Consider the following 24,655-nt stretch of genomic DNA (forward strand, 5'->3'; position numbering starts at 1 on the left):
GGGGATTTAGCTCAGTGGTAAAGCGCTCGCGTAGCAAGTGTAAGGCCCTGGGTTCGATCCTTAGCTCAAAAAAAAAAAAAAAAAAAATAGTATTTATATTCAGTGTCCCTACCACAACCAAAGGGTGTGAGGTGTGTGAGATAGTGTATCATATGTTAATTAGTTCAACTGAGGCATTCCAAATAAACAGATTTAGGGGGTTGGGAGGCATTATTCTTGTTTTTTTTGTTTCAGAGACTGAGTTTTACTATGTGGCTTAGGTCTCAAAAACAGGGTCCTTGCCAGTAAGGTGGCTTAGCAGGTAAAGGTGCTTGCCACAAAGCCTGATGACTTGAGTTCGATCCCCAAGATCCACAGGTGGAAGGAGAGAGCCTACAGCTTGTTCTCTGACCTCCAGATATATGTGCTCTGGTACATGTATGCACACACAAAAAGTAAACAGATAAGTAAATAGATGTAATAAGCAGGATCCTCCTGCCTCAACCTCCCAAATGCCAGGTTACAGTAATATGCTACCACATTCTTCTTAGATTTAATTTTTCAAAAATCTACAGGTCCCTAGTCTGATGTGGGTTGCACCTCACCTTGACTTTTAGTCTGATGGAGGAGGCAGTTCCCTATGTTGTTCTCTCTCTCTCTCTCTCTGCTTTGTTTGTTTGCTTGCTTGCTTTGCTTGTTTTTCAAGACAGGGTTTCTTTGTGTGGCCCTGGCTGTCCTGGAACTTGGTCTGTAGCCCAGGCTGGCCTCGACTCAGAGACCCGCCTGCCTCTGCCTGCCGAGTGCCGGGATTAAACGTGTGCACCACCACCGCCCAGCTTGGTCATGTCTCTTAAGATTCTCCCTCCCAGAGTCATCTGCCTGAGCTTCTGCCTGCCTCATCTGCCTGTCTGTCCCACCTTGCCCCACTGCCACCAATCCATGTGTTGCATGAACTTTTCAAGTTCATGACATTACCAAACACCTACTTGCCCCAGATAAGATCCCAACAAGAGTCCAGAGTCTGACTTGGGCTTGTTTACAGTGCACTGGTGAGGAGTTATTCACAGGAGCATGGGTGACCCCCAAACAAATGCGTCTCTGGAAAGTCTCACTCTAGCACAACTTCCTGGTAGCTACACAGACGAGCCTCCCTTGAACTAACCTTCCGTGTAAACACGGAAGTGACCCTTTGTCCATGTAGAGGCAATGCTGTCCCAAGCATTGTAAGGCAATGTGTTTCCCAAGACCGCATGCAGTTGGCACAGAATTACAATCAGCTGGCTAGGAAGTGCAAGAGGGAGCGGCTGGGGCCTCAGTGAGGATCCTGCAACCCTGGGAGACCCTTTGCTCCATGAGGGAATGTCTACAAGCGCCATCTTAAGAGCCCACTGCCAGCGGTCACAGCTACTCTGATGAGGATGACAATGGTTGCTGTACTTGCGGCCCAGGGCCCCACAACACCATGGGAAAGGACCTGGGGCAGCTGCCTTCTCTAGAGATGCTTGCCATAGTAATGGTAGTGGGAGCAAGTTAGAGCATATGACTCCCTGCTGTCCGTCCGCACTAAGTAACAAGCTCAGACACTGGGGACTTTCACGGGGATTCTGGCTGGTGCAGTCAGTATGATAAGAAACAACTCTGAGCTGGGCAATGATCCTGGACGGAGCCCCCAGGGAAATAGAGAGGTAAGGCTAGACCTTCACTGGGCTGGTCTGCCCCTGGTGATGTTCAGTCCTCTTGGATGCCAGCCCCTTCTGTGACTCTCTGAGACTTCCAGCAGAGGCTGAACCCCCTCAGTCCCAGCACGGCCACGGCAGAGGCCTCCCAGGGTGGCCCGAGTGGAAGGCACCAAGGAGCTCACTTCACTGTGTAGATGGCCTGAGGTTTGCCCCAGATTCCACAGCCTCTGCAGAGCCACTGACATCTCGGGCTGAGTGACCCTTTGTCCACATGGAGGCAATGCTGTCCCAAGCATTGTAAGGCAATCAGCTCATCTGTGGGCTCCGTCCGTTACATGCCAATAGCAGCCACCCTCAGTTGTGACGGCAGCCGAAAGCGTCTCTAGACATGGCCAAGAGGCCTTAGACTAGGTGAGGCAGTCTCCCTTGCTGAGACCTTCTGTGCCTCCTTCCCTCCCTCCCTCCCTCCCTCCCTTCTTCCCTCCCTTCTTCCTTCTCTCCCTTCCTCCTTCCTTCCTTTTTTCCTCCTTCCTTCCTTCCTTCCTTCCTTCCTTCCTTTCTTCCTTTTTTCCAGACATGGCCTCACTATGTAGCCCTGGCCTGGAATTTGCTATTATAGATCAGACTTGAACTCACAAAGATCCATCTGCCTCTGCCTCCCCAAGCCCTATATTTTTGTTGTTGTTATTTTGTTATTAAATATGCATGGATGCTTTGCATGCATGTACATCTGTGCATCGTGTGAGTTCCTGGTGCCTTCAGAGGCCAGAAGAGAGAATCAGATCCCCTGGAACTCAAGTTGCAGATGGTTGTGAGCTGTCATGTGGTTGCTGGGAACTGAACCCGAGTTCTTTGGAAGAGCAGCCCCTGATTTTTTATTTTAAATTATGTGTCTATGTGTGGGTATGTGCACATGGGTGCAGGTGCCCAGGAAGGGCAGAAGTGGGCTTCAGGACCTCCGAAACTGAAGTTATGGGTGATTTATAAGCTCCCATGTGGGTCTGGGAGCCAAGGCTGGGTCCTCAGAAGGACAGCAAGCACTCTTAACTACTGAGCCAATTCTCCAGTCCCTGTGTCTCATTATCTGAGACACCACTGCCAAATGATGCTCTCCAAAGGGGTCCCATCGTTTCCAGTCTCCCTGGCCGTGCTCAAGGGCCCCAGATCTTCACTTATTCACTATGCCTGATGAACTGCCTTCTCATCCCTCCCATCTGTGAGTAGGAAGGGGTGTCGCTTGGTGTTCTTGACCTTCTGAAAAATGTCCAGGCCATTTCTGTTTGTTTTCTGAGGCAAGGTGTCATTTAACCAAGCATGATGTTTGCACTGTGTTTGGTCCTGAAGAGACGTCTCCACAGTCAGGAGGATTTGCTGCACAGTAATGGGGACCAGAGTTTGGATCCCAGCATCCCCATGAGAAGCCAGCCATTTGGCAAATGTCTGTAACTCTAGCTCCCAGGGTTCTGACACCTTCCACTCCCCCAACACATGCATACTCACCCAAACACAGACAGGTGCACATATAAATAAAATAAATCCTTTAGATTTGTGGGGCTGGAGAGATGGCTCAGCAGTTAAGGGCACTGCCTGCACTTCCAGAGGACCCTGGTTCAGTTCCCAGCACCCACATTAGTTAGCTCACAACCATCACCTACTCCAGTCCCAGGGGATCTGATGTCTTCTTCCGGCCTCTGTGGACACTGCATATACCTGCCCAGACAATGTGCAGGTATGACACCCATACACATTTTTTTTAATTCAATAAGGCTGAGCATGGTGGTACACACCTTTAATTCCAGAACATGGGAGGCAGAGGCAAGAAGATTTCTGTGAGTCTCAGGTCAGCTTGGTCTACACAGTGAGTTCCAAGCTAACCAGCACTATATAGTAAGACCTCATAGATAGATAGATAGATAGATAGATAGATAGATAGATAGATAGATGAGAGAGAGAGAGAGAGAGAGAGAGAGAGAGAGAGAGAGAGAGAGAATAAATGAGTATTTAAAATAAATGGGGCCAGGTGGTGGGGGCACATGTCTTTAATCCCAGGATTCAAGAGGCAGAGAGGTGGATCTCTGTGAGTTCGAGGCCAGCCGATCTACAGAGTGAGTTCTAGGACAGCCAGGGCTGCATAGAGAAACCCTGTCTCGGGTGTGGGGTGGAGGAGAGGGAGGGTAGGAGGCAATGCAACGGCACCAGCTGCTCTTGCACAAGATCTGGGTTTGAATCCCAGCACCCACATGGTGGCTCACAGGCATCTGTAACTCCAATTCCAGGGGATCTGATTTCCCTACTGACCTCTGTGAGCTCCTGCAAGCATGTGGTGGGTGCACAGACATACACTCAGGCACACATGCAAATGCACATAAAAGTAAATAAGTATTGTCTTAGTTAGGGTTTCTATTCCTGCAACAAAACACCATGACCAAAAAGCAAGTTGGGGAAGAAAGGGTTTGTTTGGTTTACACTCCCACATTGCTGTCACTGAAGGAAGTCAGGGCAGGAACTCAAACAGGGCAAGATCCTGGAGGCAGGAGCTGGTGCAGAGGCCATACAGGGGTGCTGCTTACTGGCTTGCTTCCCCTGGCTTGCTCAGCTTGCTTTCTTATAGAACCCAGCACCACAGCCCAGGGATGACACCACCCCCTGTAGGCTGGGACCTCCCCCATGGGTCACAAATTAAGAAAATGCCCTACAACTCCATCCTCTCTGATGGCTCTACCTTGTGTCAAGTTGACACACAAAACCAGCCAGTACAGTATGAAAAAATAAAGACCTCTATGGCTAAAGAGGATCGGCTCCTGACCCTCCGGCTTCCACCCTCCCAACAGCTGCTATTGCCACCCACCCAGCTTCAGTACTACTCAAAATCGGGTTACTTGGGGTTTTTCTTTATCGAACAGAGCCCATTTACACTGAGAACGGAATGGTGGCTTCCATAAACAGCAACAGGCTCAAGGCCAAGGGCGTGGGCCAACACCAAAACGCCCGCAACTACAAGAATCAGAACTTTGAGGAACTTCGAGCAGCGTGTCTAAGGAAGGGGGAACTGTTTGAGGACCCCTTCTTCCCTGCTGAACCCAAGTCTATAGGCTTCAAGGATCTGGGCCCCAGCTCCAAACAGGTGCAGAACATCTACTGGCTGCGGCCCAAGGTGGGCACTGGGAAATGCCATCAGAGTCAGGAGTGGTTCTGAACATACTTCCGTCAAACCTCCTAGTTTAATCCTGGGCTGGCACCCAAGCCTGGCTATCACAGCCAAGCCCTGGTCAAATGGCTCGGGGTTCCCCCTACTGCTCACCTAGAACTCAGAGGTGCGAGGGAGGGCGGACGGGGCCCTTCACCCCTCGACACTGACACTGATGCTCTTATTCCTTCACCGCAGGATATCACGCATAACCCCCAATTCATTACGGATGACCTCTCTCCCACAGACATCTGCCAAGGGATCCTCGGTGAGTGGGGAGCAGTGAGCTGGCCTCCATGGGGAGAAAAGGGTTAGGATGGGGGCTATGGCATGGCTCACAAACCTGGAAGCCTGGGACTCCCTAGACTCCACCTACCTCTGTTTCCCTGTTCTTCCCCTTCCCAGAGATGACAGTCCATAGAAGGGTCACGTGTGTCCTACGAACGACCCTTCTGTATCTACTGCAGTCTGGTTTGGGAATAAATTGGGGTGATATAGCAGATATTTGTTGCTGCATAATGTACTACCCAAGGCTTAGCAACTGGAGGCGGGTGGAGAGATGGCCCACAGTTAAGGGCACTTGCTACAAAATAATGAAGACCAGAGTGCAGACTCCAACACCCAAGTTCCATCATCCAAAATACCTGAAGCTCCAGCTCCAAGAAATCCAGCGCCCCCTGCTGGCCTCCATGTGCACAGGACTGTGCCTGCCCCCGCCCCCAGGCCACCACATGTTCTCTCTCAGACACACACAGACAAAATAAATCTTTTTTTTTTTTTTTTTTTTTTTTTAAGTTTCAAACCAGGTTTGATGGTATTTCAGCACTAGGAGAAAAGGTCAGGCGTTCAAGGCCAACCTGGGGCCACATGAGACTGTCTCAAACAACCAGCAAGCAATTCCCACCTCACAGGCTCGGTTGGGGAACCTCCGAAGCAGAGGTGTGGGGCTGGCTCAGAGTATCTCATGAGATTACTGCTGAGGTCAGCTGCACTGTGGGACCTGGTCCTCTGAAGACTTGGCTGGGTCCAGGGCTGCACTGTTAGATACTGCTGCACATAGATGAGGTCTCAGTGTCTAGTTGGCTGTTGACAGGAGACTACGCCCCTTCCCAGAAGCTCATCTGCAGGGCTGCTTGAGTGTTCACACAGCATGGTAGCCAACTCCCACTGAGTAGCCCAAGAGGAAACGAACAGAAAGCCCCAGGTGCTTTTTGTTTCTTTATTTGCTTGTTTTTATTTATTTATTGAGACAAGGTCTCACTATGTAGCCTTAGCTGGCAGAAAACTATGTAGACCAGGCTGGCCTTGAACTCACAGAGATCCATCTGCCTCTGTCTCCCAAGTGCTGGAATTAAAGGTCTATGCCACCATAGCTGGCTTATTTATTTATTTTTTTTTACTTATCATGAGACCCAGGGCCTTCAGCTAGGCAAGCATTTCACCACTGAACTATAACACACACACCCCTCCCCCCCACCTGATCTCACTGATCTCAGGTTCACACACACACACACACACACACACACACACACACACACACACACAGAGTGTAATTTCCATCATGTTTTATTAGGAACAAGCCCTGAATGTGGCCCATACTCAAGAGGCAAAGGATTATGGGGCTGGGTGTAGCTCAGTTGGCAGATTAATTGGCTAGCATGCATGAATCCTTAGTTCAATCCTTAGCATCACATAAAACTGGGTATGGTGGCGTGTGCCTATAATCCCACAATCTAGAAGAGGCAAAAACATTATTCACAAGTTCAAGGCTAGCCTGGTCTACAAAGTGAATTCCAGGCTAGCCAAGAGCCTAGAGACCTTGCCCCCAAAAAAGAGTGTGGGCAATTTAAGGTCATCCCCAGCTATACAATGAGTTCAGGGATAGCCAGGGCTATAGGAGACCCTGTCTTTAAACAAACAAACAAACAAACAAACAAACAAAGCCCGGATATTGGGCCCTATCATTTGAGGAGACAAAACTCAAGTGTTTGTCATCTGTCCTAGGTGGTAGGACTTCTTTAGTCTGGGCCATCAAATAACGGAGCAATGGAGTCACGTGACACTGCCCCAGGCACCAGGCTATCAGGTCCTGGCTCATAATCTTTTTCCACTCCTTCAGTGCCAGGGCAGGCACCAAGTCCGCTTTATTTTCTATTTGTGGCAGGGGAAAAGGCAGAAATAAATATAGCAAGAGACCAAGGAACACAATAGCCTCCGTGGCTCGGTGGGCCCAAGGGATGCTGGGTACAGGAGGAGGAAATGAGGGTTGTGCCCTTGTACTGATGATGACTGCAGCTGCCCTCCAAAGCCCAGAGTCATCACAAAAACTCCCCAGTGCCCGAAAGCTTGGCCAGACCCTGGAGCCCACACAGCAACACCTATTACCTGGCCTTTCACTGAGAGCTGACCCTGGGGGACATGGCAGTGGATGACTGAGGCATGACACTGTGCTCCCATGCCTCTGAACACTGTCCTGGACTCCATTTTCAGCTAGCTCCAGGGCTCACAGTGGGATAGAGACAGAGCCCATCATCTCCATTAGAATGTGGGTGATGGGATAGACATCTCTCCAATTTTAGATTTAAAACATTTTTTAAATTATTAGTGTGTATGTGTGTGTGTCTATGTGTCAGAGTATGAACACATGTGCGTCAGGTGCCCTCAGAGGCCAGAAAAGGGCATCCAGTCCCTTGAAGCTAGAATTACAGGTGTTTGTGAGATATCTGATGTAGGGGCTGGGACCTGAACATTGGTCTCATGGTAGAGCAACAAGTGCTCTTAACTCCTGAGTCTTCTCTCCAGTCCCAAGGCATCTTTTATTGGTTGGCTGAATGGGCTTTTTGTTTTGTTTTTGCAATTTTTCTTTTTAATTTTCATATATATGTTTCTGTATCTGGGTTTGTGCATGTGAGTGCAGTGGCCATAGAGGCCAGAAGAGGGCGTTGTCAGACTTCCTGGGGCAGAGAGACAGGTGATTGCAAACTGTTTGATGTGGATGCTAGTCTGAACTCAAGTCCTCTGAAAAGCAGGATATACTCTTAACCGCTGAGCCATCTCTCCAGCTCTTGATTGGTTTTTTGAGACCATGTCTCACTTGGGAGACCAGATCTCACTTTGGAGACCACGTCTCACTTTGGAGACCAGGTTGGTGACAAATGAACATCCTTTTAGCCATCACCACCCAAATGCTGAGATCACAGAAGTTTTCTAGAGAGACATCTTGGGCTTTTGGCCGCTACTCCAGCACATTTGCAGGGTGGAATGAGACCCATAGAGAAGGGTTACTGGATGTGTTCAACAGGTGGGAACTCCTCCTGAGAGAGCAGGATGCTATGCAGCCTGCCCAAATTCCCCCAGAGCAAAGCGTATTACCCTGATTTGTGACTCCCTTGACTGAACAAATACATGAGCTCACTGTCCAAGCTCTGCCTCAGTTTTCCCATTCGGCCCTTTTCCCAACTTCTCAGTGAAAAGGCAGAGGGATCTCTGCTGGGGAGATGGGGGGCTGCTCCTCCAACCTCTACCTGCCTGCCTTTAAGGGGACTGCTGGTTGCTGGCTGCCATTGGCTCCCTTACCACGTGCCCCAAACTGCTGTACCGTGTGGTGCCCAAGGGCCAGAACTTCAAGAAAAACTATGCTGGCATCTTTCATTTTCAGGTGAAGGGAAGGGGGAAGGAGAAAGGGAAAAAGGAAGGAGGGAAGGAGGGAGAGAGAGAGCAGGAGAAAGGGAGCAAGGGAAGGAGGGAGGAAAGGAGGGAGGGAGGGAGGGAGGGAGGGAGGGAGGGAGGGAGGGAGGGAGAGACTGAGTCACTGTTCTATTCCTGTGAAAAGGCACCATAGCCATGCTAACTATTCTAAAAGAAAGCATTTAAGTAGGGGCTGGCTTACAGTTTTAGAGGTCAGTCCATTACCATCACGGCAGGGAGCGTGAGAGCATGCAGACGCAGTACTGAGAGACATGATCCAAGGCAGCAGGAAGAGAGAACTTCAGGCCTGACTTGGGCCTCAAAGCCCACCCCCAGTGGCACATTCCTCCAACAAGGCCACACCTCCTAATCCTTGTAAAACAGTTGCACTCCCTGGTGGCTAACATTCAAATCCATGAGCCTGTGGGGGCCAATCTTATTCAGACCTCCAGAGAGAAAGACCATGTGTTTGTTTTTCAAATACAACACTGATTGGGAGATTTTCAACTAATTTTCAGAGAAATACCTGCTTATGAAAGAAATCATGTAAGCTAACGTTTTTAGAGTTCCAAAGAAAATAATCAGCAGCTTGTGCCCTCTTCCCAATCTCAGTGTGTCTGAGTGTGCACATGCTCAGGAATACACACAGGTATCATGACACTGAAAATCTCCACAATATCATTTCTATGACTCTTTAACTGATATAGGAACAATTCTGAATGTCACAAAACAGGGAGAGTTTTAAGATCTGAAAGCTCAGCCTTCAGCTACCTTTTTTTTTTTTTCAAGATAACGCCTCAGTCTAAAGATGGGTGGGGTTTTCTCTTTCTTTCTTTTTCAATGATTTATTCATTTTTATTTTACATGCAGTTGTGTTTTATCTGCATGTACATCTATTTGAGGGTGTCAGATCCCCTGGAACTGGAGTTACGGACAGTTGTGAGCTGCCATGTGGGTGCTGGGAATTGAACCCAGGTCCTTTGGAAGAGCAGCCAGTGCTCTTAACCACTGAGCCAAATCTCCAGCCCCATGGGTAGGGTTTTCTTGACGCTGGGGCAGGACCCAGGTTTCGGGGTGGAGGTGGGGGGATAGAGAGAGATTTTAGGGCTTTTGTCCACTTTCTCTTACATATTCTAAGGAGTGACTGGGCCTTGGTCAAGGTGGCTTATCCCAAACCTGATGGATGGCCTGAGTTTGATCCCTGAAACTCACATGGTGGAAGGGGAGAAATATCACACACACACACACACACACACACACACACACACACACACACACTTGCACAAAAATCCCCGTGTCCTCGTGTGAGAGTGACTATTGACTTGGCCACCAGGAGGCGCTCTGAGGACAGCGTTCACCAGTATGCAGACAAATGTCCCTTTGCCACCCCACAGCTTTGGCAGTTCGGGCAGTGGATGAACGTGGTGGTGGACGACCGACTGCCCACTAGGAATAACAAGCTGGTGTTCGTGCACGGCGCCCAGCGCCAGGAATTCTGGAGCGCCCTCCTGGAGAAGGCCTATGCCAAGTAAGTGGCCCAGACCAGAAACCAGACTGGCCTTCAGGACCTCGGGCCGGGCCACTGGCTGGACCAGGGGAGGAGGCAGGGGAGGCACGTCTCTCTTCCCTCGCCATTCTTCCCGACGGCTCCCTCCAATGCACATCTCCAGCCCGGAGCTCAGCGGCGCCCCGTCTGCCTGCAGGCTGAACGGGTCCTACGAAGCGCTGGCGGGAGGTAGCACCACAGAGGGGTTCGAGGACTTCACAGGCGGCGTGGCCCAGAGCATCCGGCTCCGGAAGCCCCCTCACAACATGCTAAGGCTCCTCAGGAAAGCCCTGGAGAAGTCTTCCCTCATGGGCTGTTCCATCGAAGTAAGCCAAGCTGGGTCTTGCCCCACCCTACCCAGAGGCTCTTCCCCACCCCCCCCCCCAAAAAAGTTTTTCTCATTCTTGAACAAGTTTTGTCTGCCTCTGGTCCAGTGTCTGAACCCACCTGGCGTATCCTCTGCTTTGTTGTGACTTTCTCCTCAGTATCTTCTGTGACCTAGAGAGAAGGGAGGAGATTCCAGGAGGGCTGTGACCTCTGTTGGGTTCATTTGCCACTGGACCCTGGGAATTTGGATGATACCCAGAATGCAATAAGCACCCAACAAATATTTATTCAAATAAATAACTGTACCCAGAATGCTTCCATATACCAGAACTTACGTGGGGGGAGGGAGTTACTGAAGAGGAGGAGGAGGAGAGGAAGAAGGGCTTAGTCCCCACAAAGCCTGCACACACATGCTTGTGGCAACTCTACTCATAATAGTGGAAACCGCGGTCTAGTTGTCCCTTCTGCAGGTGAGTCACAATAATTGTCTGGTTTAAAAAACTGATTATCGGGGCTGGAGAGATGGCTCAGAGGTTAAGAGCACTGACTGCTCTTCCAGAGGTCCCAAGTTCAATTCCCAGCAACCCACATGGCTGGCTCACAACCATCTGTAATGAGATCTGGCGCCCTCTTCTGGTCTGCAGGGATATGTGCAGACAGAACACTGTACACATAATAAATAAATCTTTTAAAAAAAAAATCTGATTGTTATTCCCCACAGAATAGAAACAAGAGCAGCCCCAATAAGCTATAAACTGCTTCTATTTGACCTATCGTCCTGGACAGATTAGTAATGCTCAGGGGAGTAGGGAATGAGGGAGAAGGGATGAGCACTACATATGTGATAAAATTGCACAACCAATCACAAATGACCAATGACAAAGCTGAGAAGAAGGGGCTGGAGAGGTGGCTCAGTGGTTAAGAGCACTGGCTGGTCTTCCAGAGGACCAAGGTTCAGTTCCCAGCACCACATGACAGCTCACAACCACCTGTAACTCCAGTTTCAGGGGACCCAATGCCTTCTTCTGGCTTCCTAGGGCACCAGGCACACATGTAAGTAAAACACCCATACACATAAAATGGAAGATAAATATCTATTTATTTTAAAGACAATGACACTCAATGTCTTTCTCTGGCCATCCCACGTGTACACATACACCACACACACACAAATAGGTGTGTGTGTGTGTGTGTGTGTGTGTGTGTGTGTGTGTGTGTAAACTATAAGCAAGGTGTGGTGGTGGCTCATGTCTATAATCCCTCCAGAGGCTGAGGCAGGAAGACCAGGAGTTTAAGAATAGGTGGATAGGAGCTGGAGAGATGGCTCAGTGGTAAGAGCAGGGATGGTCTTCCACAGGACCTGGGTTCAATTCCCAGCGTCCACATGGCAGCTCACAACTGTCTGTAGTTCCAGTTCCAAGGGACCTGACACCTGTGGCAAAATACCAATGCACATAAAATAAAAATAAATTTAAAAAAATAGTTGGATAGTCATGGTTACATAGGGAATTTGAGACCCTTAATGCCATGTTAAACATCTCCATGTGTATATATAATGTATGTTATGAGTCACATAAAACAATGGCTTCTTGAGATTTCCAGACCAGCCCTCAAATGCCATCCATCCCTTCCTCCTTTTCTGTAGATCACCAGCACTAGTGACTTTGAAACAATGACCCATAATATGCTGGTGAGAGGACACGCTTACTCAGTAACTGGCCTTGAGGACGTGAGTGCAGGCAAATGGTATCCCTTGAGAGCCACAGGTATGTGAGGGCCACGACCTACCCATGTCCTGAACTTCCATGCCTCTCCCCCAGGTCTACTACAGAGACAAGGTAGAAACCCTGATTCGGGTCCAGAACCCCTGGGGCCGCATTGAGTGGAATGGAGCCTGGAGTGACAGGTAGATGCCTTGACCCAGGGGAGGGGAACAGAAGACACAGCAGGACCCACGTGGAAGCCAGTGTCACAGTGGGACCGGCCCTTGTCCCCATCCTGCTCCATTTAGCAAGCACTCTGGAGGTGGCCTTCAGAATGTCCCTTGGGGGGGGAGACTGGCTGCCCTTCCCTCCGCTGTTTTCTCTCTGCAGAGCCAGGGAGTGGGAAGAGGTGAGTGTGGACGTCCAGGTACAGCTGCTACGAAAGAAGGAAGATGGGGAGTTCTGGTCAGTGAGGTCTGGGGGGCGTCGGACTCCTCATGCACATCCCTCATCTCCCCCCACCATCCTCTCCACTGGGCTTGGAATGGGGAGGTTCCTCCACAGTCAGGGGCTGTGGGTGTGTCCGCAGAGTATGCCCCCAGCACTCTCTGCTCTCCCACCCCAGGATGTCCTATGAAGACTTCATGAGCAACTTCACACTCCTGGAGATCTGCAACCTCACCCCTGATGCACTGTCCCCCTTGGAGTACAAGAGCTGCTGGCACACAACGTTTTATGAGGGCAGCTGGCGGAAGGGAAGCACAGCGGGAGGCTGCCGGAACAACCATGGTGGGTGTGGGCAACCTGTGGGTGGGCACAAGGCCCCAGAGTAAGGGCGGACGAGGGCAGAGTCAGTCGGATGCCACGGCCTTCAGGAAAGGGGGCAGATGTATGGCTGGAACCTCAGTGCACCTGAGTCACGGACGGAAGGCCCTGCCCCAGCGTAACCACCTCAACCTGCATCTCCCACAGAGACGTTCTGGAGCAACCCCCAGTTTAAGATCTGTCTCCCGGAGGAGGACGACCCAGAAGAGGACTCTGAGAAAAGCGAGGTGGTCTGTACCTGCCTGGTGGCCCTGATGCAGAAGAACTGGAGACATGCGCGGCCCGAGGGAGCCCAGCTGCTTACCATCGGCTTTGTCATCTTCTCGGTACGCCTCTGGGGTCCCCAGCCACTGATGCTTCCCCTCTGGCCTGCCTCTGCCTCCCCAGTGCCGGGATTGAAGGCGTGCCTCACCTCTTAAGACCCTTCTTCCCTAGGCCCCCTGTGAGAGTCAGCCCCCAAAGCCACACAGCCCTGCAGCTGGAGTGGTGGCATCTTGTGCTTTTCCTGAGCCTCTGTGCAGTCAGTCTCTCTGTCTCTCTCTCTCTCTCTCAGGTTTTGTCTACATGTATGTTGTTTACCACATGTATGCCTAACACCTGCAGAGATCAGAGAATAGTCTCGGATCCACTAGAGCTGGAGTTACAGATGGTTATGAGTCACCATGTGGAATCTGGGAATCAAATCCAGGCCCTCTGCAAGAGCAGCCACTGCTCTTTACCACTGAGCTAGCTCACCGGTCCAGCCTCTGACTCTGTTCCCTTTTCATACATTTGTTTGTTTTATTTATTTTTTTCGAGACAAGGTTTCTCTGTGTAGCCTTGGCTGTCCTGGACCTCACTCTGTAGACCAGGCTGGCCTCAAACTCACAGAGATCCGCCTGCCTCTGCCTCCCGAGTGCTGGGACTAAAGGTGTGTGTCACCACCACCTAGCAGTGTTTTGGTTTTTTTCCTATTAACCTACCACACCAATTACCCTTTCCTTTGTGGCAGGCATCACCCCAAGACCTAGTACATGACACTTACCACTGCCTTTAGGGACAAGAAGGAGACTGAAGGCAGGCAAGATGAGTTCCCACACTGAAGGGGCAGAGGTGGAGACTGTGTCCCGATTCCTGAACAAGTCTTCAGCAACACCCCCACCCAAATGTGGCCCCAGCCACTCCCAAACTGCTCACTGCAGAGGCCAAAAGGCATCCCCAGTCTGTGTTTCTCAAGACTAGTCATGATTTGCAAGATCCCAGACATGCCCATTTAGTCATTCACTTACGTATTCAACAAGTATGGAATACTGTGCAATATCCTACTGTACACCAAGTCCCTGGCTAGTCTCTGGGCACTCGGCAGTGAACAGAAGTAATGCTCACTCACCAGCATGTGTGACAGCCGAGGCTCCGTCCCAAGGGGAGGCTAGGAAGGAGCTGGAGCCAGGGTTGCTTTTCCTCTGTGGTTAATGCACCCTTCCCAAGACAGGAAGCCCAAGGTTGGGGCCAGTAAGAAGGCTCAGCGAGGAAAGGCATTGGCCTCTAAGCCTGACATCCTGACCTTAGTCCCCCAGCCCCAGGGTGGAAGGAGAAATCCTGCTCCCTCAGGCTGTCACAGCAAGCACACAATCACAAAGTAAATAAAATGTTAAAAAAAAAAAAAAGTTGAGGTTGGGTGCTGAACACTTGTTGCTCTTCCGGAGGACCCAAATTCAGTTCCCAGCACCCGCAGGGTGGTTCACAACCTCAGGAACGTACATACAAACATGCAGGCAACACATATACAAAATAAATCTAAAAAATTTTTTTTTTCAAGACAGAATTTCTCAGTGAAACAGCCCAGGTTGTCCTGGATCTTGCTCTGCAGACCAGGCAGGCCTCAAACTCACAGAGATCCACCTGGCTCTAAAAAGAATTTTAAAAATCCAAGGTCAATGCTCACTTCAGCGGCACATAATGATACTAAGAAGCTTAGCATGGCCCCTGCACAAGGACAATGAGAAACCTCCTAAGCCGTCCTTATTTTCCCATATTGAGGAGCAGAAAGTTGTGAAATATTGAAGGCACCAGCACAGAGTCAGAAAGATAAATACATATGGACCTTTTTAAGTAATAAAAATCAAGCCTCGTTAAAAAAAAAAAAAAGTCCACCGTTAAGTAAGGTCAAGGGAGACTGTCCCCAGCCTGAGTGCCCTAGCACATCTGTTAGGATAAATGTGCTATTCGCCCATAAATTGTGTGCTGGCCTGTCTGTAATCTCAGCACTCAAGAGGCAGAGGCTAGAGGATGGTCAGGAGTTGCAGGCCAGCCTGCTCTATACAGCGAGACCCTGTCTCAAAATAAGATAAACAAAGGTGCTCACAAGCCCTGCAGTGGGGCCACATCCCTAATCTGTTTCTGTTGGTATAACTGCATACCACAGGCAAGCTAATTTATAAAGAAAAGAGATTGCTTAGCCAACTATCCCGTCAGTCTGAGAACACGGTGATGGCGTCTGCTTGGCGTCTGATGGGGGCTCTCCTCTGGGTTGTGACACACTAAAAAGCATCTTGAGAAAAGCCAGTGCTCTGTTTTGGCTTTTGGTTTGGGGGTTTTGTTTGTTTGTTTTTGAGACAGGGCCTCATGTAGCCTAGGCTGCCCCCGGTCCTCCTGCTTCTGCCAAGTGTTGGGATTATAAGCATGCACACCACATCTAGCCCCTCTCCCCTCCCTCCACCCTCTTCTGTCCCCTTCACCTAGGCATGTACGCAAGAGTCAGTTCTTACTTGCTACCTTCTTGGGTCAGGGTCTCTCTTTATTCCCGCTGCTACACAGGCTACTCCAGGCTGGCAGGTCTGTGTCAGTGTTCCTGTTGTCCCCACCTCCCATCTCACCACCCGAGTCCTAGGACTGCAAATGTGCACTAGACCATCTGACTCCCCAACGCGCGCATGCACACACAGGGTTTTCTCCTTGTAGCCCTTGCTGTCCTGGAACTCCCTCCGTAGACCAGGCTGTCCTGGAACTCCCTCCGTAGACCAGGCTGTCCTGGAACTCCCTCCATAGACCAGGCTGTCCTGGAACTCCCTCCGTAGACCAGGCTGTCCTGGAACTCCCTCCGTAGACCAGGCTGTCCTGGAACTCCCTCCATAGACCAGGCTGTCCTGGAACTCCCTCCGTAGACCAGGCTATCCTGGAACTCCCTCTGTTTAAAAGTGGGTTCCAGGAGTGCTTGCTTCAGCAGCACATATACTAAAATTGGGGGAACGTGGGTTCCAGGGATTGAACTCGGGTCGTTAGCCCTGAGTGGCAAGTGCTTTTGCCCACTAAGCCACCTTCCTGGTCCTTTCCTCCTCTTCTTACAGAGCCACTAATGCCATCACAGGCCCAGGCCATTACTCTCATGACCTCATCTAATCCAAAATCATCTCCAAATACCATTAACAGGAGATCTTGGTATTAAGTTTCCATGTAAGTTTTAGAATGACAGACACCCAAACCTTGGCAATCACCTGTTTTATTTGATCTGATTTAATTCATCTTGTGTGAACTTTTTTGAAAATACTTTTTTTTTTAATATAATTTTGTTGAGACAGAGTCTCTTTATGTAGCCCTAGATGGCCTGTAACTGTCTATGCAGACCTGGATGGCCTCAAACTCACAGAGATATGCCTGCCTCCACCTCTCATGTGAGGGGATCAAAGGTGTGCACCACCACACATGTAAGATCTTTAACTTTTAATTATGTGTATGTGTCTCTGTGTGGGTATGTGCACACAAATGAAGGTGCCTACAGAAGCCAGAAGAATCCAGAGTTCAAGGCCAGCTTAGGCTACATAGTTAGAGACCGGCCTGGGCTACACGATACCCTGTCTCCAAAAAAATCAGAACAAAACAAAAACTAGTGATGTAACTCAAATCCTGGGTCCTGTCCCCAGCAATGCATGACACTGGGCACTGTGGCACATGTCTGTCATCCCAGCACTTGGGGATGGAAGCAGGAGGACTGAAAGTTCAAAGTCATCGTCTGCTACATGGCAAATTCAAGGCCTGGGCTAGGGGAGGGGGGTGGCAAACATTCAAATGTATTTGCTCCTCAGTTTCAGTAGCCACCTACTCCATTCCTGTAGGTGACACTCCGTGAAGTAACATCCTAGGATTCCAACTCTGTTTGCCTTTTAGCAAATCATCCCTGCCTCTTCTAGGACTCTATCCCCTGTCCTTAACCCAGAGTGATAAAAATCTGCCTTTGTAAACTTTGTGCAAACTGTACTTTGAAATCCCAAATGGACCAATTCTTAATGCCAACAGCCTATGCCCTACCCACCACCATTGCTCCAGTGCCCTGACAACCCCAACCCAGGCTCACACTTGTGCTCACATGCTCATGCACACACACAGTGCACACTCACCTAGTTGAAGGCTACAGCCCCTTCACTGTCCTGAAGATATGACCCTCTCTTTTCTTTTCAGGTCCCAAAGGAGGTACAAAAGGCTTACTCCTGGGCAGGCGTCCCGCCCACCCCTGGCTGCATGTGGGTTGGCAAGGGGGTGATCTGAAGAATAGTTCTGGGGAACTCTGAATTAGGAGTCCAACCCCTATGACCCAACGGTGGGAGACAGGGAAGAGTGAGACCATGCTGGAGTTTTTGACCACATGGGAGAAGTCCAGGCCACAGCCGTGGTACTTATACCCACCACCAATCCTGCCCCCAAAATGGATCACCTTGGGAGATACACTCTCCTGGCTCTCCTGTGCTAGTCCTGTACCCACCTCCAAGGTACATACAGTTTCAGAACATCAAGGACATCCATCTGAAGAAAGAGTTCTTCCTGAAATATCAGGATCATGGCTTTTCAGAGGTCTTTACCAACTCACGAGAGGTGAACAGTCATCTCCGGCTGCCTCCAGGGGAATACATCATTATCCCTTCCACCTTTGAGCCCCATAAAGATGCTGATTTCCTGCTTCGGGTCTTTACAGAGAAACACAGTGAAACCTGGTGAGGACTGACCTCACTTTGGCGAGGTTCCCTGCCCAAGGGATGTAGGATGTCAGGTTCTGGCCCTCCTCCACATCAACCCTATTTTATACTCAGTTAAACCGAGGCATGAGGATGTGAAGTCTAAATTGGTAATAGAAACAGTAAAACTAGAGCCCAGATTTGATGGATTATTCAGTACTGCTCCATATACAATGACAGGACCTTCCCCAGATCAGTTCATTGAGAACCTCATCTCTCTGGCCCCCAGCTACACCTAACCCTTCACTCTCTTATGCCCAGGATGCTGGATGAAGTCAACTGGGCCGAGCATTTCCAAGAGGTAATATAAAGCTTTGGGACTGAGGGGTTAAGGGTATGAAGGATGTTTTTAAGACTGTCTCCCTCCCTCCCTGACTTCTTTTCCCCAGGAAACCATCTCTGAGAAGGATTTGGACCAGGACTCCATCCAGTTGTTTGAGATGGTGGCAGACAAGGTGAGAAGGGCCAGGGGCAGAGGCTGAAAGGAGGTGGCCACTGGGTAGAAGGGGCAGAAGAGATGATTGCAGTCTCTCCTCCTAGGACAAGGAAGTGGATATGTATGAGCTTCACAAGCTTCTCAACAAGCTGGTGAATAAATGTAAGCGGTCCACCCCACCCTCAGAGTCCATCCCTCTAAAGGCCACCCCATCTTGTCCCACACAGCATTCCTCCTTCTCTTCTTCCTCCACCTTGCCTCCCTCACAGTCAAGAACTTCAAGACCAGAGGCTTTAGCTTAGATGTCTGTCGCCGTATGATCAACCTCATGGATGTATCCTTCTGCCCTGTGGCGATCTTAACCAACATTTCCCATCTTCTCCGCTGCCCTCCAAGGCTGACTCAGAAGTGATAAGGGTTAGATCTGGGGGGTAGCTAAAGGTTCCATTTCTAGCTGTTAGTGCTCAGGAACCCCATGCCTGTGTCCAGGTCTGCTGCTTTACCCTTCGGAAGCCTCTTCACTCTTATCCTTGACTAGTCCTCCTAGAAAGATGGTACTGGCAAGCTAGGTCTTCTGGAGTTCCAGATCCTGTGGAAAAAGCTCAAGAAATGGACGGTAAAGAGCCCTAAAGAGACAGTCAAGAAGGGTGGGAACTACCAACGAAGCTGAAAACACACAGAGACACAACACAAACACACACACAAACTGGATAGTAGCCGTATAGCCTGGCATAGTCATGAAGGGCACCTGCAGAAAGCACTGGGCAGAGTACCAACATCCCCTTGCCAAGGGTTAACCCCTCAACCATGAGAAGACAGGAACATTAGAGATTCAAGTGGTTGCTCAGGGTGGTGGGGCCCCAGGGTCTTGGGCAGCTGTTGTAAGTCAGTCATACTGCAATGTTCTGTTATTTCAACCACCATGCTACACACATGGCCCGATGACATCTGTCTTCAGGACATCTTCAAAGACTGTGATGAAGACCGCTCCGGGACCTTGAACTCCTACGAGATGCGCTTGGCAATAGAGAAAGCAGGTGGCCAGGGAACATGAGGCTGTCCAGAGCCAGGGAGCTGGGAAATCAAGTCTGGGGGCCTGACTTACACCTCCCCCACCCCACCTGTCTCCTAGGCATTAAGATGACCAATAAGGTAACTGAGGTGGTGGTGGCTAGGTATGCGGATGATCACATGATCGTGGACTTTGACAGCTTCATCAACTGCTTCCTGAGGCTGAAGGCCATGTTTGGTGAGTGCGGCACCTGCCCCTCTCCAGCTTAGGCCAGGCAACCTGGCTTGCTCCCACACCCATTCACCCTGAGGTCTTTCTGTAGAACCACTCCCACAGAAAACACAGCAGACCCAAGCTCAAACCCACAACTTGCTGAGGCTGGGCCTATTGTCTGTGCCCCCATTCCTTTCTCTAGAAGACATGATAAGCAATGGTAACAGTTCTGCTCCAGGGGCAGGAAAATCAGGAGTTCAAGGTCATCCTCAGCTACAGAGTGGGCACAAGGTCAGCCTAGGTCAGCCAAAAGACCCTGACTCAAAAAATAAATAAATCAAAATAAATCTATTGTCCCAAGGATGGATCGGGTGGCCCATATTTATACTACTTGAAATTGGGAAGTTGAGACTGGAGGATCACAGGTTTGAGGCAACCCCAGTGGCTTAGTGAGATTTGATTTAAAACAAACAATATGGAGAGCAAGCTGGCTAAGTCTATAAAAGTGCTTGCTACCAAGACTGAAGACCTGAGTTCAATTCCCAGGGCCCACTCGGGGGAAGGAAAGAACCAATGACCACAAGTAGTCCTTTGACCTCCACAGGTGCAGGCTGTGACATGTGGTCCCCTGCATACCCCTCCCACACCCAATATATAAATAAGTGTAAAGCCAATAATGACAGGTCAGTACTGGCCCCATTTCCCTAATAGCATAAAGTAAATGAGTCTGGGGCAAGCACTCATAAATGGGCCTGACTCTTAACCAGTTGTGACATTTCATTCCTGATGGGCAAGGAATAACTTCCTACCTTCCCAAGTTTCTCCTTTTGAGGAGAGTGGATCATTTAGACCATCATCTCAGCGCAAACCCTTTACCCCGCCTTCTCCTTAAAACAGCATTCTTCCTATCCATGGACCCCCAAAGAACTGGTTCTATCTGCTTGAATATGGAGCAGGTACGAGGAAGGGGTGGGGAGGTTGGTCGGGGCCACAAACGGTCCCTTCCCTCTAGTCCTGTCCAGTCTCCATCCTCTGCAGAATGTCTTCTGTCCTCTGCTCTCTTTGCAGTGGCTGCAGATAACCATGTGGGGGTAGAGAGATTCAGAGCCTGGCCCCTCCTTCTGCCGGTGGTGCTCCAGCCAGGATGGTGGGTGCTCCTTGTCACCCTCACTCTCCAGTGCCCCAGACAGTGTTTACTTTGTGCCCAGGCTCCAGGCTCACTGGAGCTCTAACCCCCAACCTCACCCCACCCTCCCCTGAGCCCTCTCATGCTCTGAGTGTTTTGACTGAAAATTAGGTGGACTCCTCCCCAGTTTTCCCTGGGGAAGGCAGCCTTGCAGCCAGCTTAGTGTTCCCATATGCTATCAACTCATGCCTGTCTTCTTGCCCGGATTTCCATTGCTCCTCTCCCCCACCTCCACTCCCGCCACGGACATTATTCTAATAAACAGGACATGGTTTGCCACTTGAACACCAAAAAGGGGATCCACTGTATCTCTGGGAAGCATCTACAAATGTGTCTGTCACAATTACTAAGGGCGCTCCACCGTCCCAGGATGCTAAACGCACCCCAGTCCCACATCTATGAGAAAGTTAGGAACTATTAGGTGGGTTGAGCAATGTGGGGTGAGGAACACCACTGGACCAGCTGCCAGAGAGGCCTGAGCTTGGACTGGCAAAGACAGAGGCTACAAGGCTCTGAGCCAACTCTGGCCTCCTCTCCCTCAAACTGGAGCCCTTCCAAATACGACACTGCTGGGCAAGAGCCAGCCACCAACAAGCCACACAAGGAGGGGTCCCTTCTTGTGTGAGACTAGAGGTCTCTCTTGCTGCCGCTGCACAGGCTGCTGGCCTGGGAGCAGCTGCTGTTCCTGTTGTCTCCCGCCCCCCACCTCCCCACAAAAAGAGTACTTGGCTTGCAGATGTGCACCACCTTATCCGGCCTTTTGTTTGTTTGGTTGGTTGGTTTTTTGGTTTTTTTGTTTGAGACGGGGTTTCTCTGTAGTTTTGGTGCCTGTCCTGGATCGCTCTCTAGACCAGGCTGGCCTTGAACTCACAGAGATCCGACTGGCTCTGCCTTCCGGGTGTTGGGATTAAAGGCCTGTGCCACCTCCCAGCCTTATCAGGCTTTTGGAAGTGAGTTCCTGGGGTCAAACTCAGGTCATCACAGAGTGGCGAGATCTTTCACCCACTAAGCCATCTTCCTGGTCCTCTCTTCCTCTTTCAGAGCCAGAAAAGATGCCATGATAGAACTTTCCTCTCATGACCTCAGCCTCCTAGACAAGACTGCCCCACTTCCCTTAGATTAAATCTGTGTTCCACAGAACCACTGGAATCGGAATCCTCTCTGGTCCAAAGGAAACTCCATTTCCCCAAATTTTGGTGGATATACAAAAGCCAGCGTTCCTCAGGAACTTGTGAACCAAACGAGCCAGTTCCCTTTGTCACGGGCAGAAGGGACAAACATCTCTCTCTCCTCATCAGGCCCTGCTATTTTGGCTGTCTCTCTCTTGTCTTCCTCTTTTGCTCACCCTCTCTCCGTCCTCCTCTCAGAGCCTCCCTCTGTCCCTCTCTCCCATCTCCCTCCTCTGCCTCTCTCTGCTGGCCATGCTCAATCTACTGCTTTCTCTCTCTGCTCCGCACTGCTCAGATGCCTCTGGCTGCTCTCTCCCTTCTATCTACAATAAAAAAACGTCCCCTCAACCATACCATGGAGCAGCCATGTTGTCCATTTATAGTTTCCAGTTTCTGCCCACAGCAGGGCTGGGTACTTCCTACTGGTGTTGACCAGGCCCACCCTGGTAGGCTGTGGGGACAAGAGAAATTCCATCCTTTTAGAGCCCTCCTGGTTCTCCAGCCCCTCCCTTGCTCCCCTAGCAGCCTGCACAGGGCTTCCTCCATCTAGGTCACACCCAGTTGTCTCCTGAGGAACTGTTTCCTGTCCTGCCATTCCCTCGCCTTCCTCTCTGTCCCTTCCCAAGTGCTAGGTCACACTCTCGAGGGAGCCTCTGAAAGTGCTGTGCCTGCCTTCCCTTTAAGTGAGGCAGCCGCCTGTCCTCTGCAAAGCTCTCTTCCTAAAGAGCTTGTCTCCCTGGGGATGGCAGGACAGCAGGCAGCTCAGTGACATTCTAAAACTAGCAGGTCATTTGAACTGTCAAGAGGTCCCCACCAGAGCAGGGCATGGTGGCACACCATTTAATACCAGCACTTGGGAGGCAGAGACCAGCCTGGTCTACAAAGTGAGTTCCAGGACAGCCAGGGCTGTTACATAGAGAAACCCTGTCTCAAAAAAACAAACAAACAAACAAACAAAAAACAAAAACAAAAAAAACAAAACAAAACAAAACAAAAAACAAAAAAACAAACCAAAAAAAAAAAAAAAAAAAAAAAAACCCAGCCGGGTGGTGGTGGCACACACCTGTAACACTTGTAATCCCAGCACTCAACAGGCAGAGGCAGGTGGATCTCTGTGAGTTCAAGGCCAGCGTCTACAGAGCTAGTCCAGGACAGGCTCCAAAGCTACAGAGAAACACTGTCTCGAAAAAACAAACAAACAAACAAACAAAAAACAAAAACAAAACAAAAGCAAACATCACAACTGTCTCAGAACCCGGAAGAGCTGGCTCCCACCACCAGCTCTCTCCCTGGGGTGAAAAACTGTTTTAGGTTACAATGGAAGAGAAAGCAGAGAACCCCAGAAGTAGGACTCCACTAATGTGATGTTTTTGTTTTGTTTTTTATTTGTTTTTCAAGACTGGGCTTCCCTGTGTAGCCCTGGCTGTCCTTAAACTCACAAAGATCAATTGACTGCCTCCCAAAGTTCAAAGGCATGAGCCACCACTGCCCAGCACTTGTTTTTGTTTTTAAATTTGAAGGGTCTAGAAATGTAGCACATCTGGGAGAGTACTTGCCTAGCATGCACAAAACCTCGGGTTCCATCCCCAGCACCACATAAGCCAGGCATGGTGGGATACTACCACAAACCCGGCACTTGGGAGGCAGAATTAAAGGGCATCCCTGAACATAGCTGGTTGGAGGCCAGTCTGGGCTACTTGAGACCCTGTCTCAAAATAAATAAATAAAAACAACAACTTGTAGTGTGTGTGTGGGGGTGTGGGAGTGTGAACATGTTCTGGTATACACACTTGCGTGGGTGTGCTTATGCAGTGGTGCAAGTGTGCAGGACAGAGGCTAATCTGTGGAGGTAGTTCTTTCCTGCCCCCTGTTCTAGCCCCAGAACCGAGGTCATCAGGCTTGGCAACAACACCCACTGAGCCATTTTGATGGTCCTAATTATATTTTTTATTAACACAGTAATTGTACTGTTTCTGGATTACAGTGTGCATGTCAATATATGTGTACAACATTAAATTAGGATAACTGGTGTATTACTGTTTCCAACATTTACCACCTCTTTGTGCTGGAAACATTTCAAGTCTTTGCTACTAGCTGTTTTAAAAGATTCTATTAAATGTTGTCAACCAGGACTATCATGTCTGGCTTGTAACAAAACTGGATTGACTCAGAAGCATGCTGCAAATAAAGGCGCCCAGACGGTTAATCATGAATATCAGCTTGATGGGAGCCAGGGTCTCCATGGAAACAGACTTTTGAGTGTCTGTGAATTTCTAGATTAGGTTAGCTGAGGTGGGAAGACACACCCTAAATGTGAGCGGCACCATCCCCATGGGTCAAGATCCTGGATGGAATCAGAAGAGTTGAGCCCCAGCATGTGATGCTCCCTGACTGTGACTGCTCAGCTGCCTCTGCTCTCACTGTTAGGCCTTATCCATTCACCCTCCAACCCTGAGCCAAGGGAAACCTGTCCTAAAGCTGCTTCTGTCCCGTATGTCCTCCCAGACAGGCCACAGGGCAGCATCACTGCTGCTCTCAGGGTAGCCTTGGGCTTGAACTTCACAACGCTCACTGTCTCCCTTCAATTAGGAGTTGCAGTGTCTACCCTAAAAGAATGTTATAACAGCTGAAGCTATGAAAATGAAGCTCCTGGGCAGGTATGGAGCTGCACACCTATAAGCCCAGTACTAGGGAGGTAGAGGCAGGAGGATCAAGGCCAGT

General features: G+C 49.9%; 1 protein-coding gene across 1 annotated transcript; it reads left to right on the forward strand.

The window, feature by feature from the left end:
* The first annotated feature begins 4,569 nt into the window (after positions 1–4,569).
* On the forward strand, positions 4,570–20,693 carry Capn11 (calpain 11). The gene is made up of 21 exons (XM_036168182.1): positions 4,570–4,812; positions 5,044–5,113; positions 8,385–8,503; positions 9,927–10,060; positions 10,236–10,404; positions 12,051–12,134; positions 12,226–12,311; positions 12,499–12,573; positions 12,734–12,897; positions 13,081–13,259; positions 17,368–17,379; positions 17,686–17,897; positions 18,180–18,219; positions 18,308–18,373; positions 18,459–18,516; positions 18,624–18,688; positions 18,902–18,970; positions 19,313–19,391; positions 19,487–19,603; positions 20,477–20,535; positions 20,648–20,693. The coding sequence occupies exons 1-21, from the start codon at positions 4,585–4,587 to the stop codon at positions 20,672–20,674; spliced, it is 2,112 nt and encodes a 703-aa protein (XP_036024075.1). The 5' UTR covers positions 4,570–4,584; the 3' UTR covers positions 20,675–20,693.
* The last annotated feature ends 3,962 nt before the right edge of the window (positions 20,694–24,655 follow it).

This window comes from Onychomys torridus, chromosome 18 (assembly GCF_903995425.1).
Source record: "Onychomys torridus chromosome 18, mOncTor1.1, whole genome shotgun sequence".
NCBI classification, from domain to species: domain Eukaryota; kingdom Metazoa; phylum Chordata; class Mammalia; order Rodentia; family Cricetidae; genus Onychomys; species Onychomys torridus.